Here is a 19389-nt window from a genome sequence, read left to right as displayed (position 1 = left end):
TCTGTTCAATAAATTCCAATGGCTCCCTATTACATACTCCAGGATCAAATACAAAATCCACTTTTTGGCATTCAAAGTGCTTCATGACCTATTTCCCTATGTTTCCAATCTTCTTATACCTTATTCCTCATTGTATACTCTCTGATTCAGTGGCATTGGCTTCCTGGATATTCTACAAACAAGATACTCCATTTCTTGGCTCTGTGCATTTTCTCTATTTTCCATCCCTAGAAGATTCTCTCTCCTTTTCTCTGACAACTGACCTCCCTGAATTTCTTTAAGCCCCCAATAAAATCCCATTTTGTGTAATAAGCCTTCCTCAACTCTTAATTGAAGTGTCTTCCCTCTGATGATTATTTTCTATTTATCCCATATACAATTTCCTTTGTATGTTTGCATGTTGTCACCCCCATTAAACTGTAAGCTTCTTGAGAGCAGGACTGTCTTTTGTATTCCCAGTACTTGGCACAGTACATGGCTCATAGTAGATGCTTAATAAAAGTTTAATGAATGACTGACAAGAAGCAGGACAGGTATTAGGGAAAGTTAGGGAGCATTATATACTAAGAAAATATACTCATGAAGAAATTCAGGAACTAAAGAAGATAAGCATGGTAGTGAAGATTAGGTGAAATCTAATGGAGGCAGAATTAGGACAGACATTGTTATCAGCATATACTACAGATCATATAGACAGAAAGAAGAATCGGATGAAGAGTTTGGGAAATAGGTCAAGCCTGACACAAAAGAATGATATTATCTTGATTGTTGAATTTTAATTACCCAGGCATTTTCTGAACCTTTCCCATTTTAATGATAATTCCATCCTTCAAAAAAGATAAATGAATAAGGGAAAATTCTATTCTCAATCATTTCAGTCAAGTGATAAGGTAAGAAGAAAGACTGCAAAGAATGAAGAGAAAAGTGAAAGGAGAAATAGAGGCAAAGAATTTGAAAAGAGCTTTTTTTTTTTTAAACAAGGATTTGGGCTGTGAAATAGAAAAAAGATATAGGATAACAGCTTAAGGTAATGGTAAGTGAAGTGAGGTGTTTTAAAGATAGGAATATTGCATATATATAATCTATATCAAATTACTTACAATCTTAGAGAGGGGAAGGAAGAAGTTAGAACTCAAAACTTTATAAAAATTAAATTTTAAAAATTATCTTTACATGTAATTGGGAAAAAATATTATAAAAATGAATAGGAGTGTTGGTAGATATCTGGAAATGAGCTAGCAGCTAGGAAGAGACTTAAGGTTAGAAGAGGGGAAGGTGATTGTATAAGTAATCTGCTAGAAAGGGGAGATGAGACCATGGGTACAAGTAGAGAAATTGACATTGGTGAAGAAAAGCATCTCTTTTTCAGAGATTGATAAAAGATAAGAAAATGAGAATTGATGCCAAAAGGAGAGGGGAAAGGAAAGAAATCCACATGGGAAAATTATTTTGAAAAATAGAGAATGACTAAAACAATTTGTAACAACAAGAACAACAAAAAGCTCCATTACATACAATAACATACACACAATAAATCTTATAGGACAAAAAAAAAAAAAAAAAAAAAAAAAAAAAGCAAGAAGACCACAGAAGGAAAGATCACAATAACAGAAAACCTCCAAAACCAAAACTGAATATATTCAGTGATTAATTATTTGAATAAAAACATAAAAGATCTGGTATCTATAAAGATTGAATTAAAATCAACAAAGAAAAAAACAAAAAAGACAAACATGGGACTCAAATAATTTGGAATGTTTGGCAAAAAATCTTAATAAAATCCTCTGAGGAATAGAATGATCCAGATGGATGACAAAATTGCCTAGGCAATAGAACAAATTAAATAACAGCACAATTGGAAAAAATTTGAGCTCAACAAAGATAATGATGCGAAAGGACACATATCAATGAAACAATCTAAAAATTATTATTCTTTCCAAAAAGTATTAGCAAAGTGCATCAATATCATACAAGAAATTTCCCTGGAAGTACTGAAAATAAGAGGAAAAAGTGCAGATTAATTAAATGCATAGGATGCGAACAGGTAGGAAGAAAATCAGAAATATAGGGAATAAACTCTAGAGTTCCAACAATAAATATCTCTCTCTCTCTCTCTCAATGTTAACTTTCTATTTTGGCAATTTGACACTTGTTAAAAGAAAGGATATAGGTTTTAACTTTAACAGTTTAGGACTGAAATTGTCCATTGTATCTAACCTGAATTTTGTTTTCATTTACAGATTCTTTTGATCCTACTTTCTTAAAGGAGAAATTATTTCAAAGCATATCAGTAAAAGTAGAATTCAGGAATCTATTTTATGTGAATGGAAGAGGGTTCTGATGTAAGTATGTATGTACCTGTGCATAGACTGTAGTACTGGAATGATACTAGTAAATCAATAAAAAATTAATTACTATAACACAATATTATAGGAGAAAAATCAAATTTAAAGATTGTAATCCTAAACATAAACAAATGAGTGAATTAAAGCCTGTAGGAAAATCTTTTCACTAAATTTTATCATCTTTATCAGACTTTATTATCTCTAACAAAAGTTTGATACATATAATATATTGAATTCATGAAAAAGGTATAAATTGGAGAGTTATTGTCCATATTGTTGATGATATTTCCTTAAAACTAGATGATATAATAAGTCACTACTCTCTACTTTATCATTTCTTAAAATCCCCACTCTTCCCCCCTCATCCCACATACTTTATTTACACAAAACATGACCATTTGAAATACAGACTAAAAGAAAGTACCAATGGCAATCTATTTATTAAGAATTAGTAAAATTTATATAACTTCTTTTCTTTTTTTTTTTTTTTTTGGATTAATATTCCTACATTCCAAGGAAAAGTTTTGTGCATCACCTAGGGTGTACATACATACACATATATTTATATGTGTGTGCATGTAAGATATCTTATTGTGAGAAGTGAAAAAAAAAAAAAGAACAAACCTATGAATCTCTATGAGATTCATAAAGTTCATTATCTTTGCCCAGGACACTGGCATGTCCCCTTTTCCTTCCTAATATTCACACTGTGTTTTATATCAGAGTTCTAAGAGACATTTATTCCAGTCTGGAACAAATCTACCATCTTCTCATCTGTAGCACTGGAGTCAGGAAGCCAAGTATGTTCAATCAAAGTAAGATTTCATCCCTTCTCTATAAAATCTGTAACTTTCAGTTGCCTCAGCAAGCCATGCTGATGAGAAGGGAACAGTGACCCATGATGCACCTACTAGAAGTGATAGAGAACTTGATAAAACTAGGAATGCCAGCATCAAGGGCTAACTCTAAAAGAATATCATTGACTTTCTTTTTTTGTTTCTTTTGTGGTCTGAAGACCATCAGCACACTTAATGCCTCTGTAACAAAATTGCTTGTACTCTTTCTTTTATTGCCTCTATTTTCTCCTTGTCCTTGAGATTTTTTTGTTGTTGTTGCTTTTCTTTATGTTTTTTAAAACATAAACATGATTGATAATAAAAGGCCAATTGATTTATACATTACTGGTTGGTCTCATAGGACATACTGAAGTAGGACATGGGAGAGACTGGCAAAGGAATGGGGGTATAAGCTTCAAAGAAGGTACTATGTTCTTTGAGCAAAATAGAATTGCAATAGTTCAAGAAAAATGAGATGCATGAATTTAGACATGTTTATACTCCAAATGTTTATGGGGATTATTTGTGCCCAACCTGTGGCAGAGACTTCTGAGTTCATATTGGTCTGATCCGCCACAGTGAGACACATTGTACCCTCACTCCAACATAATGATGTCATTTTGATCCTCTTCAAGAATGAAAGGCAACAACTAGAATCAGACTGGTTATTCTGATTCTTTGGTGAAATTCTCATGAGTCACCTAAAGCAAGGTTATAATGCAACTTGTTTTCTATATTTGGTGTTGAGGGTTCAATTTTATATTATTCCTACTGCAAAATTCTCTAATGTTGCTCCAAAAAAAGGGGCTTATATTAATATGTGGGGCCAGGAAATCATGCAATCATGTAAATTCTTGTGTGTAGTCTGTCATCTAATTTCAAATTTTATCTTGAGCTACTTGCCTTTTTTTCTGAGATAAAGGTTAGTAAATTGATTTTAATGCAGAACATTCTTCCTTATCCAACACATATAAAGACAGTCACAAAGATGATTCCAGATGTTTAAAGTTTTCTAAAATAAATTCAGTTTACTTAATTATTTAGCAAATATTTAGTGAATGCACATAGTTTGCATTCCTCTTGATAGTTGTTATTCAATTTATTAAGAAAAGTTAAAAAAAATCAGCTAATGTGTATATGAATGTGTATAAATATGCATATATAGAGATGTTATATAGTATTTCTCTCATATATATGTTTTTATATATGCACATATACACAGTATAGGAATATATTGAAAAATTATCCATGTATATCTTTTTTATTATCATTCTTTTTTTTATTTTTAATAGCTTTTTATTTACAAGTTATATTCATGGGAATTTTACAATATTGACAATTGCCAAACCTTTTGTTCCAATTTTTCCCCTCCTTCCCCTCACCCCCTCCCCTAGATGGCAGGATGACCAATACATGGTAAATATATTAAAGTATAAGTTAAATACAAAATAAGTATACATGACCAAACCGTTATTTTGTTGTACAAAAAGAATCGGACTCTGAAATATTGTACAATTCGCCTGTGAAGGAAATCAAAGATGCAGGTGGACAAAAATATAGGGATTGGAATTCTATGTAATGGTTCTTAGTCATCTCCCAGAGTTCTTTGGGTATATAGCTGGTTCAGTTCATTGCATGTATATCTTTTGAAAATTAAAAAGCTTTAATTAAAAAAAATAAAACTGGAATTTATTGAAGATCAAGTTACTCATCATGTCTTTGGTAAACATGGAAAAGACAAGGAATATTAAGCAAGAATAAGATATATAACGATAATCAATTCTGATGGACATGCCTCTTTTGACATCGAGGTGATTCAGGCCAGTTCCACTGGTCTTGTGATAGAGAGAACCATCTATACCCAGAGAGAGGACTATGGGGACAAAGTGTGGATCACAATATAGTATTTTCACTTTTGTTGTTGTTTACTTACATTTTATTTTCTTTCTCATTTTTTTCCTGATTTTTTTGGTACAGCATGATAATTGTGGAAATATGTATAGAAAAATTGCACATGTTTAACATATATTGGATTCTTTGTCATCTATGGGAGGGGGGAGAGAGAAGGAAAGGAGAAAAAAATTTGTAATTCAAGGTTTTGCAAAGCTGAATGTGGAAAACTATGCATATGTTTTGAAAAAGCTTAAAAAAAGAATCGGATATATAGTTCAATCATGAATAGTAATTCTGCTAATCTAGGCAAGCTGCACAAAGTCAATTTTTTAAGACAAACTGATTGATAGGGAATTTAGCATGACAAAAAGTCCCAGGAAGGAAGATACTAAACCACCTTTTATGTTCATGCTGGGGAGTCCTAAGAAAGGAATGTTAGGCCCAAGGGCACAGGCGTTGGTTAGTTGAAATGTGGTGTCATCAAGTAATTTCCTATTTCAACTAGTTTTTCTTTTTCAAAAAATCTTTCTTTTTATATTTATTTTTACATTTTTTTAAACATTCATTTTTAAAAAATTGAGTTCCAAATTCTTCCTGTTTCTACAGTCCCTCCCACATCTGTTGAGAAGGAAAGTAATATGATATCAATTATTCATGTGAAATATTTCCATATTAGCCATGTTGCAAAAAGAAAAAAGCAAGAAAAATAAAGTGAAAAAATTATGCTTCAATATATACTCAGACTTCCTTGGTTCTCTCTCTGCAGTGGATTGCATTTTTCATTTTGAGTCCTTTGGAATTGTCTTAGATCAATGTATTAATTAGAGTAGTTAAGTCTTTCATTGTTTGTCATTGTTAAATATTGCTTACTATGTATGATGTTATCCTGATTCTCCTCATTTCACTTTGAATCATTACCTAACTAAGGTCATTTATTTCTATATTGTTAAAGAAGTGCTACTGCCCTTCAAACTTCTGCCGAAAGCCCTGATTTTCTTACCCTAAGGAGTTAGACCGATAAAATTGTTGTCACTAACATGAACATTAGAGTTTGATTTCATAAATCAAAACTGCAGATGTAAAGGCTGCTTAGTGAACATATTTATATCAGAGTTGATGCTGTTGCTATTGTTGTTTAGTCCTATCCAGTGCTGCATGACCTCATTTGGGCTAATCCAGAGATACTGGAATGGTTTGCCATTTCCTCCTGCAGCTCATTTTACAGATGAGGAACTGAGTCAAACAAGGTTAAGTGAATCGCCCAGGGTCATACAAGTTAGTAAGTATCTGAAACCACATTTGAACTTGGGTCTTTCTGTCTCAAGGTCTGGTGCATTATGCATTGTGCCACCTAAATGAGAATTAACACTATGTATATAGTTGCTACCATCTCTGGTCTGGCCACCCTCTTCTCTAGCTCTATGAATATAGGAGCATAATATTTAAATTTTTCTTCAAGTTTCAGTTTTTCAATATTTCTACTAACCCTCTCATTTCTTCTAGAGGTTTGTAGTGGCAGATCGAAGGGTTGTCTATCATCCTGAACTATTTAATGTTATCAAAAGAATCCGTTTTTTGGTACTGGCAAGGTACTGGAAATTGAGTGGATGTCCCTCTGTTGGGGAATGGCTAAAGAAGTTATAATATATGAATGTAATAGAATATTATTGTTCTATAAGAAATAATGAGCAGGCTGATTTCAGAAAAGCCTGGAAAGCCTTACATGAACTGATGCTAAGTAAATGAGGAACAAGATAAAGTGATGAACCACTGTTACAGAAATAGCTCTTTTCAATTTAAGGCAATTCAAGTAGACTTGTGATGGAGAGTGCCATTTGCATCCAGACAGAAAACTATGGAAAATGAATGTGGATCATCTCAAAGTATTTTCACTTTTTGTTGTTGTTGTTGGTTTGCTTTTTTCTTTCTTTTGTTTTTTTTCCTCCTTTGGATCTGATTTTCCTCGTGCAGCAAGATGAATATGTAAATAAGTTTAGAAAAATTGCACAGCCAACTTTTATGGATTGCTTGCTCTTTTGGGGAGGAGACAGGAAGAGGGAGAAAAAGTTGGAACACAAAGTTTTGCAAAGTGAGTATGGTAAACTACCTTTACATGTATTTGAAAAAATAAAATATTATTAAGATTAAAAAAATTGATATTCACTTGGAAAAAAAAAAATGGAGGCATACTCATCAAATCTACAGGTGGGAATATGAAAACCCATATGCTAAGCAATAGAATCAATATTTTAAGATTCAAACAAGTCACAGTGAAGAGCTGAACCTAGTAAGATAAAATTTGACAGAAATAAATATAACCTCCTGACTTCCACCTCAGGTTCCAGAAACTAACTGTACAAGTACAGAGACAGGAGAGACCTGGTTTAAGAGAATTGGCTGACCATAGATTTGGTATTCAATGAGTCATTCTGATATGACTGCCAAAAAAAGCTAATATGATCTTAGTCTATATTAACAGAAATATAATATTTAGATATAATAGTCCTGCTGTATTCTATCCTGGTCAAATTACACCTCTAAGATTTTGTTTATTTCTAGGTGCTTTATTTTAAAGGAGACACTAGAAAAATGGAAGTTTATCCAAAATAATTTTAATATAGAATTAGAGAAGAGAACCATAAGTACTTAAATAAAGTAACCTGATAAATAACAAAGTAATAATAACTTAAATTCATGACTAACTTGAATTATTGAAAGAATAGGATTAGACATATTATATACTCTTAGAGGGCAAAACTAAGACAAATGGGTAGAAACTACAGGAAAACAGATTTAGCACAATATAAGGAAGAATGTTTTAGCAACTGGAGCTGTCCAAAATTGATATGAGCTGCCTTATAATATAATGAGTTCTCTATAACTAGAAGTGTTGGAATAGAGCTGGAAACTACTTGACAAGACTGAATAACCACTTTTAGTATACCAATTTAGATTGATTTAGATCAATCAGCATGGATCTGTTGCAGACATGATTCTTACATTGAGTGGAAATTTATTCTGGAATACTGTATAGAACTGGTGATATTGTTTCCTTCTCAAAAATTTCAGTAACTTCCCACTACCTATTGGGTAAAGTTCTAATACTTTTGTTCCATAATCAAGGCCCTCCACACAAGCTGGCACTAACCTAGCCTTTCAGTCTTAGCTCCTATTACTCTCCTACACATACTCTAAATTAGACTATTCTCTTTCCCCTACAAATCCTTCACTTCTCTGCCTAGGAGTCTTGTTCATGCTATTCTCAAGTATGACATGCCATCTCTCCCTTTCTTTAACTTTTAAAATTCTAACAATACTTTAAACATTATTCAAGTGCTAGCTTATTACCTGAAGTCTTCTTTGATTCTTCTTCACCCCACTGTTGTTAACATTTTCTTTTTGATTCATATAGTACTTTGCTGTGTATCTCTCAAAAACTGTTACACAATATTTTATATTAGTGGGATATGTATTTTTCCTCCCTGTTAGATTTCAAACTCTATGAGGGCAAAAACAAAGTCTTATTAAACTTAGTATTTCTCCTGGCACCTAGCATAGGTGCCAATAAATGTTTACATATTTAAATAAATGCTTAAAAATTACATGGTGAATTCAGGGGTGTGTTAGAGCCAGCTCTAACTGGCTTGCAAAGAGCCAGTTATTAAATTTTCAGTATGAGCATTTAAACTTCAGAAATCAGCAATTGCTACAAATCAGACATTTTGTTAATTGTTTAGGCTTTGAAAATCGTTAATAATACACATTAAACTTAAAAAGGTGCATATACTCCGTCCCATCCTCCAACCTGGTTGCCATACATTTATCATCATATCCTTGTTGAACTGAATTATAAAAATCATAAAATGTCAGACCTAGAAGGGACTTTAGAGATTGTTTACTCAGATTCTTATATTTTACAGATAAGGAAACTGAATCCCAGAGGGCTAAAATAGCAAGAGAGAGACTAAGAATCCAAATTTTCTCATTCCTAATCTCTTGTTCTTTCTACTGGGTCACAATCCTTTAAATAATCTCTGATACTCAGCAATTCTTATTTCATAAAGATCTACTTTATACCAAACAAAAGCATTCTTCTTGACCTCTTTAACTTTTTGTGACACTACATTCTCTTAGAACTCTCAGTAATGGTATGACCATTCTTCCTTAAACTTTTGCTGGATCCCCATCTATGTGTAGATTGGTGTGCTCCAACTTTTACCTCTTCTCCCTTGATTACTTCATTTGCTCCCAAGGATTCAGTGATGATATCTATGTAGATGATATATATCCAGCCCTCAACTCTCTAAACGCCTATTGGATGTCTTCCTCGGATGTCCCATAGACTTCTCAAACAGATTACAAAAATCCCAATCTTTCTATGCCTTTCTTTTTAAAAGATTACCTTCATTCCACCAGGATTCTGGAAGAAAATATAAACTCCTTTACTTAGCATTTTAGGATCTCATTCCCCTTTTTCAAATGCCATTATCTCCTATGAAGTCATTTCTGATCTCCCACTCAGACCTCACAAAGCTTTTAAGGCTTTGTTTCTAATATCTTAAACACACTTATCATACAGTATTGTAAAGCATAGTTTTCTAATTCTGTATGGCCCTAGGGTCAAAAAGACTTGTTTAAATCCTGTTCCAGTGTTTCCTAACTGGTTGACCTAAGACAAGTAATGAAGTTTAAAGCATGATATAAATGCTCATTAAGATTATCTCCCACTGTCTTGCAGGGCACTTACACACAATGGGTATTTAACAAAATGTTGAATGAATCAAAGAATCAATACTACCATGGACAAGGCACTATGGAGGGCACAAAAAATGTTTCCGAACCAATATGATGAAATCTTTATTTTCTCTCCTACTATCAAACCTAATAAAGTTCTTTCCTTCCCCAAATCATTTCTACTGTTATATATTATAATATTTATACAAATGTCATATACCACTTTCTTAACCCTCCTTAAACTATAAGCCAATGATAAGGAACGTAGTATATTATCTAATCTTCGAATCTCCTTATCCTTGGCATATGGTTAAGTCAAGCAACAAAAAATGACACTGTGTGCAAAACATAGTAGGGCACACAAAACCATTTGCTGAAGTAGGACTGTTCCCACCATCAAGAAGCTCTCTTTAAGAAGAAAGGAAATAAACACACTGTTAACTAATATTGTAAGGCAATATATGAGTGGAATAGATGGTAACTTATATTCACTTATATAAAGAACTAAGGTAAAGAAAATAAGTATTTCAAAAAGGTTATGACACTTTGATCCTGTCTTTAGAAAGTGAGTATGATTTAAACACATAGAAGAGAATAGAAATGGTGTTCTCTGAGGATTGCAATTGTAGAGATTTGTAGAGCTGTGTTGGAGGGGGCAGTGAATAACAGATTCATTCTATTGATGTGAAGGGCCTATTCTATCAGTGGGGAGGACCTTAAATATTAGGCTGTGAAGTATGAATTTTAACTGTCAAGATAAGAAGTCATTGAAACTTCTAAGAAGGAAAAGGGGTATGATGAAGGAAATATTGTAGGAAGCTCTTTCTTATTAGGAGCCAGGAAGATGAACATTATGGCAAAAAGAAAAAAACACTGGCTTTTCATTTGTGTTTGAATCCTATCTCTACTTGTTCAATCTCTCCAAAATTCAGTTCTTTTATTTGTAAAACAGAAGAGTTGGACAATCTAAATGCTAAAGTCTTAATTAATAAACATGTGTTCATTGACTTCTAAATAAATCTACAAACTGTCAAGAAAGGCATTCCTACAAGCATCACAGGGGTAAAGGAGGCAACCCCTAATTATTTCCTTTCTTCCTCTTCACAAGAGTAAATATTCACCAAGTTGCCTCTTTACTCTTCTGGGAACATAACAAAAGAAAAGGCCTTTCTCTACAGGAGGTTTGTTTATTTTGTAAAAGACAAATGACTGAGAGGTACTTCCTGAAGCTTTTGTTGAGGGGCCCAGGACTTAAAATTGTCTAGCTGACCTATTGAGACATGCTAATTCTCAAAGGCCCTAAAGTAAAACATAAAGAGCACTGGTCAAAGAGTCAGATTTTAATGCCCTTGAACTAGCTGTATTACCTTAAGGTTCCCCAAACAACAGGTCTCGTTTTTTTCCTATGTATATCCTAACACTAAGAGGAATTGGATAAACATAATTTTTAAGGACCCTTCTAATCCTACCAATTCTCTTAAATCTAAAAAAGCAAATGCCATCAGTGATTTTATTCCTTCAAATCAATTTTTAACATGAATAGTTGGGAATGTGCAGCCATTATATATAAAGTTCTTTTTCTCCTTCACTAGATCTAATTCTTGTAAATACAGAAATGCCCACACAAGTTACAGTGAAAGGTCTCAGTGAGAGACCTTTATTTAAAATGTTTGACCTGGTATATAGCCACATTTCGCTGGTTTTGAGTAACTTTATACCACTTTAGGGAAAAAAAAAAAAAAAGACACACAGTGACCTTTTGTCCCAGCTGGACTTATCCTGTTCCTATTCTCCAGAGCGTCTTACTGGCTGCAGATATACCAGGAGGAAGTCTAAAGGGATTACAGATGTGTGCATGTTCACAGCTCAGCCACTAGAAACTTTCCCTCTTTCAGTCTCATGATACTACACTATTAATTCTGAGGAAGGCAAATTTCTGTGCCTTCACCTGAAGGGGATTACTGTCCTCCTTGACTCACACAAAATCTCTATTAAAAGGAAAGAGCTTCCCTCACCCCATCATATTTCCTGTTTAGCAATATTTTAATAACATGCTCTGTTTAGCAATATGTTAATAATATGAAAAGCTACTATTTCAAGCTTGGATTATAACAAGAACTGAGCTTCTAAATATTTATCCAAAATCAGCCTCCCTCCTTTAAAAAAAAAAAAGGAATCAGGGACTCCCATTATCCTTTTGAAGGCAAGGGAAAGTAGAGGGAGAAAAAGTAGGAGAAAGGAGAAGAAAAAGGAGGAGGAAAGTGACAGCATAAGGGAGCTGTTCAGTTAACACCTCTGGAATTGGGGGTAGGGGAAAGGTGAGGCAAGAGTGTATTTATAATGCTTGGGTTTCCCAGACTAGGGGGATGGGCAGATCCATTCACTGTTCCTACTATACAGGATAAGGAGTGAGTTATATGTTTCTAGATTCAGGAATACGTGAGCAGAGGAGAAAGGAAAATCACGGCTGGATCCCAGCAACTCTGGGTAAGGGAGTGTGGAGAGTAAGGGAGGGTTCTCCCATTTTGAGAAGCTGGTGAGGACGTATTGGAAAACCTTCTTAATAGACAGGCCTGGGTTGGTAGGGGAAAGAGAAGATTCTAGGAGTATCTCCTTTATTAGTAACAGGACTTGAGGTGAAAGAAGTATTATTGAAGGGGTAGACCTCTGCTGAGCAGGGCAAGACTTCTGAGGGGGGGCACTGTAATTAGATTAAGACCTATATGTTCGGCGGGAGTGGTCATAGAGGGTCCAAACATGGAGCGTGCCAAACCCCTTTGCAGGGAGAGTCGAACATTCTCCTCGTGGGGTAGGGGTAACAACAGTCTCCTTTGTTGGTGGGTTTGACATAGTCCTTTATTGGGAGCGGGAGTGGGGAAATGCTGCTGGATGAGTGGACATAGTCCTCTACAGGGAGGGAATAGATTGCTAGGAAGGATAGATTTTCCTCCTATATTGGGGGATCAGATCCCTGTTTTGGGGATACCCCTCTCTATTGAAGGGTGGTCTCCTCTGTTGGGTGGGGTGGATTTTTTCTCTGCGAAGGACGTGGACAGACTTTTCTGTTTGGAGGAAGACATCCCTCTGTCTAGGGATAGGAAACACCTCTATTGTGGAGCTCGGGGCTCCCTTTCTTTCCAAGACCAGGACAGGTCAGAGCTCCGCCTTTAGGCAGATCCTGATGCGCCGGGGTCAGTGGGCAGATCTCAAAGCTCTGGAATCGGCGGCGCGATCCTGCCCGGGGCGGGATCTAGGACTGAGACCGGTTGGATAGGCGCCGAATTAGACTAGTGGACATCAGGGGCGGAGGCAACGGCAATAGCCGCGGCTCTATCCGCTTTAGTCTCACTCACCGCACATCTTGTCAGCTCCGGCTCTGCCTCGCCTAGTGCTGTGTCTCTTGCGGGCTGCGGTGCTGGCGCGTCCACTGTCAGACTATCGGCTCTGTTCGGCTCTGCTCGGGTTGGCTCTGCTCGGCTCTGCTCGGCTCGGCTCGGCTCAGCTCAGCTTAATTCAGCTCAGTTTAGCTCAGCTCAGTTTAACTCAGCTCAGCTCTGCTCCGACGCTCCTCGTCCTCCCTCCTAGCATTAGTTCGACTCCCTCACAGCGTCCCGCGCCCGCCCCGAAGCACGCCTCTTATGTGCTGCGGACCAGCCAGTGAAGTTGGGGAGGGGGGTGGTAGGGGAGGTGGATTGGGGAGAGAAGGCTCTGAGCAGAGGCTGCACTTCCCTTTCCCGGCTCCTCATTGGTTGTAGGTTGTCTTGGGAACGGTAGAAGGGTGGGAGGAAATATTCCCCAGGGGAAGGGGGTGGGGTGGGGGGCGATGAAGAATAGAAGAATAAGAAGGGTACGAGAGTCAGCAACTGAAAATGAGAGTGAGAGAAAAAGAGGACTAGAAGGAGACAGATAGGAGAGGAAAGAAGGGAAGGAAACAAAAGGAGGGGAGAAGGAAGAAAACGAAAGGAAGGGAGAAAAGGGAAGAAAAGGAGAAGGGAGAGGAGCGGGAACTCTGAGTCTAATGGGTGGCGTCTGCACTGGCGGCGTTGCGTCGTTGAGTGGACAGCAGATGGCCTGACGGCTGTGTGGGGGTGGGGGGCGGCGGCCTCTGTCAGGAAGTGGGACCTGAGAAGGCATTTATGAAATGTCTGGGAATTAGGCGCAAACCATATCTGGGGAGGGAGACTAGGAGCAGCCCCCTGGGCACCTTCAGAAAGCTAGCCCATCCGAGGGAATGCTGAGCTAGCATGGGAGGCATTCCCACTTACCTGCTGGACAAATAGGGGCAATGGGCCGGACCGGGAGAGGGAAGGGGCACCTTGACAACTCTGACTACCTTCCCTAGGTGCACATCATCTCTATGGTGGCGAATTTCCTATTTCTCCAAGCAATTTATGATTTTGTCTTAAACACACTATTTAGCATTTTTCTCGGGGATTCGAAAGAAGCAGCACTATGTACATATCCAATATTGGGGTGAGGAGAATAAATTCCTCATCCTGGGAAAATATTCCTTAGCTTCTGGCTGCAGCAATCCACTGGGCGTTATCTATCGCACCCCTCTACAGCCCCCGCACATGACTCAGTGCTGAGGCCGGCTATGAAGCTAGGAACTTCCTTCAGCCCTTCCCTCCATGGCTTGTATTCCAGACAAGGCAGGGCTAAAGAAAGGAAGATTTGTTTACTATGGCTATCTTCCTCTAACTCCACCCCTCTTTCCCCCCTGTTTTTAGTTGTCTTCTTCATATGCGGAACACCAAACCTACAAGGAGCCTTAGAAATCATCTAATCTGACCTACTCAATTTACACATGTGTAATCACTTTCACAAGAGGAAGGGACAAAGTCACAGACTGAATCAGTGAAAGAACCTAAAATTCTGGATTCTCACTGCAGTTTTCCATTGTATGTATACCACATTCATTCTGCATTCATTCTTTGGTTCTATCAACAGACCTGAATGGAGGCTGAATCTAAGAATGCTTTGTGGCGCCTGGGGGTTACTTTTATGATCTCCCCCAGGGTGCTGTCCTGGGAATGGTTCTGAAATTCTGTAGTTATCTAAACTCTGTGAGGCATTAGTGCTTAAGAGAATATTCGATATAGTAGATGCCTTCAGTGCCTTCAATTATTATCTCTACCAATTCAATTACATTCAATAAACTTTTATTAAGCATCAAGTTCTGGTCCTAAAGAAATTTACATTCTACTTGAGGAGATTCAACTATACTAACTTTTAAGTACAAAGTTATTTAAAGATGGAAGGGAAAATAGCAATACACTAGATTAGAAAAGGCTTGATGGTAGGAAGTGACACTGGCTGAGCGTTGAAAAAAGCTAGAAAGTGTAAGAGACAGAGATAAGGAGGGAATTCATTTCAGATATGGGACACTGCCTCTGCAGACACATGAAGGGAGATGATGGCATGTCACGTTTTAGGGACAGCTAATTTGGCTAGAACACAAAATTCTTGAAGGATAACTATATGAAATAAGTCTAGAAAGTTAAATGAGAATCAGATTATAAAGGACTTCATAATCCAGGCTGAGGAATTCATGGTTTTACCTAGGTAATAGGGAGTCATTGAAAATAGCACACCTTAACTCCTGAACCTTTTCCTGAGCTCCAGACTTACAACTCTTTACTAGAATGTGGGATATCTAACTGGTGAGCAGATCCCAAATGAACTCATTATTTTCCTCCCTCCCCTAAAATTATCTTTCTACTCAGCTTTCCTAATCTTTGTTACAAGAAGAAGCTCTCTGTGAAGAAAAGGAGAAAGTGACATTAAGAAATGAGGCAATGTAATCATTAAAATAAGTAATTTTAAAAAATTTTGGGGGCTTTTTGAGGGGGTTTTCCAAGAATTTAGTTTGAACTTGTGGAACATGCAGAGGGGATGTACTGCATGCATAAATCTGGGGCTTTCTTTCTTTGGATAATAAAGCTCATTTTGGGGCTAAGGTCCTTGTGAGCCCCCAAAAAAACCAACCCCTGAATGCTGAAGTTATAGGTGCCATCAATCTTAGCTGAACTTCAAGTAACAATGACATCCTGAGAAGCAAAATTTTCTAGCCAGGATGTGTGCAGAATCAGCAGTACTGGAGTTCTAACTAATCTTAGTTCAGCTGTCAGAATTCTACCTCTCCTTTCAGTAGGCTACTCTCTACTGTGCTATTCAAATAACTCTTCTCTGGTTAGTCTGGCCTGTGAGTCTGTATCTCCAGCTGCTCACTCCTTTGCCTTATCTGCCTGGGGTAGAGTACTCAAAGGAGACTATATCTGAAGAACAAACACAGGATTTACAGAATGGGATTTCCCAGGGTTATCCTTGTCAGCCCACAGCTTGTGTGCAGCAATCTATCTACGGAGATAACCACTGGAGGTCAAGTCAAATCAACAAGCATTTATTAAACATTTACTACATGCTAGGCACTAGGCATACAAATGCAAGCAAAAAGAAAGACTCACATGTGCAAAAATGTTTGTGGCAGCCCTTTTCATAGTGGCAAGAAATTGGAAACTGAGTAGATGCTGAATACATTGTGGTATATGAATGTTATGGAGTATTATTGTTCTGTAAGAAATGATCAGCAGGATGATTTTAGAGAGACCTGGAGAAACTTACATGAACTGATGCTGAGTGAAATGAGTATATACATGGCAACAACAAGCTTATACAATGATCAGTTCTGATGGACATGACTCCAATAATGAGATGAATGATGCCAGTTTCAATGATATTGTGATGAAGAGAGCCAGAGAGAGGCCTGTGGGAACTGATTGTGGATCACAACATAACATTCTCACTCTTTTTGTTGTTCGCTTGCATTTTGTTTCTTACTTATTTTCTTTCCTTTTTGATTTGATTTTTCTCTTCAGCAAGAGAATTGTACAAATGTTTACACATATTGGATTTAATCTATATTTTGACATGTATAACATATATTGGATTGCTTGCTATCTAGGGAAAGGGGTCAGGGGAAAGAGGGGAAAATCTGAAACACAAGGCTATGCAAGAGTCAATGCTGAAAAATTATCCATGCATATGTTTTGAAAATAAAAAGTTTTTAAAATAAAAATAAAAAAGAGAAGGCACAACATATATTTATGATATGATACATGTAATAAAATATGTTTCTATATTAGCTTTTTTAGACACTATTTAAAAAAAAATTCCTTGCCCTCAAGGAGCTTAACCTGTTTAAAGGGGAAAGATTGTGCATAAAAGGATATTGAAAAAAACTAGCATAGAGGGGTGAGAGAGGTTACATTACAGAAGCCCAAGCCCTAGGCAGAACCATAGGCTGTCAATTTACCCTGGCAATTCTCCTGTGGAAGACAAGAAAAGGTCTGAGAAGCATGGAGAATGCTGGTTCCAGAAGAAAGTAGGAGGTATAACAGTTCAATGTTTAGAGTATTCAGTTTTTAGGTAATATTCTTCTGGTTCTTCTAGCAACCAGACCCAAAGACAAAGCAAATCCAATTCTCACAGATACAAGAATGCCAGCCACTGCCTCCTTTTACCCCACTGGTAGAAGAGTCACAAAGAAAGAAAGGGGAAATCCTGTTTCAATTATGTGATCATTTGGTGCCAAAAAATTGTTATTAAGAATAATTTCCCTCAAGGTTTAATATAGGCCAGATACTTCTCAACGGGAGATCCAGAACCTTTTCCAGAAATGAATCTGAAGTAGTTTTCCCAGCCACCTGGAAGTTTTCATGTACATAAATTCATTATGAATCAGCAGCAAGATAGAGCTGCTAAAAAGGCTCATGGACTATTAGGTGCTCACATTAATTGTATAGAGAAGAGAGGTCAATCTTGCTGTGTTCTGCCTCAGTCAGATCAAACCTGAGAAACATAAGCTTAGCTTCAGATACTGTATTTTAAGAACAACACTCAAAGCTAGAAAACCAGGAAAGATTTATCCTAGAGAATACTAAGAGTAGACATAAGGCTATGAACCCTGTCTTCCAATGATTGAAGGGCTCTCAAGTGGAAGAGGGATTAGATTTAGTCTGCTCTGTCCTAGAGGATAAAGCTAGGAGTGATGTGGGGGAGGGAGAAGGAATAAGAGAGGTACATTTTTAGCTCAACATAAGGAAGAGCTTTCAAACAATTAGAAGGCCCCCAAATGGAATGGACTGTCAAAGGGAGATTAAAAGCCTGTCCCCTTCTCCCCGCTGGAAGTGTTCCAGCAGCTGCAGGATGACTACCTGTCAAGACTGCAGTGGAGGGAATTATAACAGAGGAGGTTTGGACCAAATGACCTTTACTGTTCCTCTTAAATCTGAGATTTTATGATTTTGAAACCAAAATAGGTAGCAGGGTTCAGAAACTGCAAGAATGGGGGTTAAAGGAGGTGGGTAATAGTGGAGCAGAGAGAAAGAATAAGGGGCATAGGCAGTTCCCCAGTGCCCCAACTTTTTCAGCTCTTTTTTTATGCGTTGTCTTTCCACAGTAGATAGAAAATTCCATGAGGACTTCCTTTCTTTTGCTTGTATTTGTATACCCAGTGTTTAGCACAGTGCCCATCATATACTAAATGCTTGTTGACATGTGAGTTAGACCCCTAAGGTGGACATAAATTCAGTCCAATCTTTGATGCTTCCTCTGAGACTTCAGGAAAGTCACTTTGCATCCCTGGGCCTCAATTTTTTCATATATAAAGTGAATATTGGACTTGATGACCTTTGAGGTCCCCTTCAGCTCTAGAACAATAGTTCTTTAATAGAGTATTTATCACAGCATGATTTTATGATCCAATTCAAAAAGCATTTTTTAAAGCTCCATGCAGTACCAGACACTCTAAGAATACAGTTCCTGTCCTCAAGGAATTTATAGTCTATTGCCTTTTTCTTGTTACTAACAGGCATTTATTTTCATGTTTGTTGGTTCTCTCACTTGGGCCTTTCCTCTCAAAGTGCTATATGGAGAACTTGATTATGGAACCTATAATAAAACTGGAAAACACGGTTAAGTAGAGAGAAACTAAGAAAGGAAAAAAAGCCCAGGAGAGATATAAAGGATTCCAGAGGAATATCAGGTCATGACAAATTAAAACCAGAGTTCAGTGACTCACATCCAGCATGCCTCTAGGTATTTCAAGAGCTATGCCTAAATTTTCTAAACAAAATCCATTTTTAATTCTCTTAACTTGTACATAATTGATTAAATGCAGAATTCAAGTCAATGTCTAAAAACAGAAAGCACCTATTATTAACTTTGATAATTAGGGTCATGTTTGTTCTTCTTTTTACAACTGTGACCTTGTTTTTTAAACAATCTTTTCTGGTGCCTGCCAGTGAGAAATGATGTGCTTAAAGTTGTGGAGGCCCTGCATGCATCACTATACTACAAAGCACAGTATGGCGAAGTACAGAAAAGTAATTTTAAAATTATGTAGAGATCCAGGGGAACAAAGGCTCTTATCTTGTGAGGAATATTTTTGAGGAGACTAAGGACATTTTCTATATCTCTCAGAGGTGGGCAGGATTTCAGCTCTAACCCTAATTTAATGACATAGGAGGGGATGGAGAGAAGGGGAATGGCATTCCAAACAGAAGGAGCAACAGGAGCTT

General features: G+C 36.9%; 1 protein-coding gene across 1 annotated transcript in view; it reads right to left on the bottom strand.

Annotated features, from left to right (window-relative positions):
* GFPT2 (glutamine-fructose-6-phosphate transaminase 2) overlaps window positions 1-14064 on the bottom strand; it is a 52075-nt gene extending 38011 nt beyond the window's left edge. The window contains exon 1 of the mRNA XM_051979087.1: window positions 13162-14064. Coding sequence (XP_051835047.1) covers window positions 13162-13168 — 7 coding nt within the window. The 5' untranslated portion in view covers window positions 13169-14064. The remainder of the gene's footprint in view (window positions 1-13161) is intronic.
* Window positions 14065-19389: the final 5325 nt, after the last annotated feature.

This window comes from Antechinus flavipes, chromosome 2 (genome assembly GCF_016432865.1).
Source record: "Antechinus flavipes isolate AdamAnt ecotype Samford, QLD, Australia chromosome 2, AdamAnt_v2, whole genome shotgun sequence".
Classification (NCBI taxonomy): domain Eukaryota; kingdom Metazoa; phylum Chordata; class Mammalia; order Dasyuromorphia; family Dasyuridae; genus Antechinus; species Antechinus flavipes.
The sequence above is the reverse complement of the archived record's forward strand: the minus strand, read 5'-3'. Positions and strand labels throughout refer to the sequence as shown.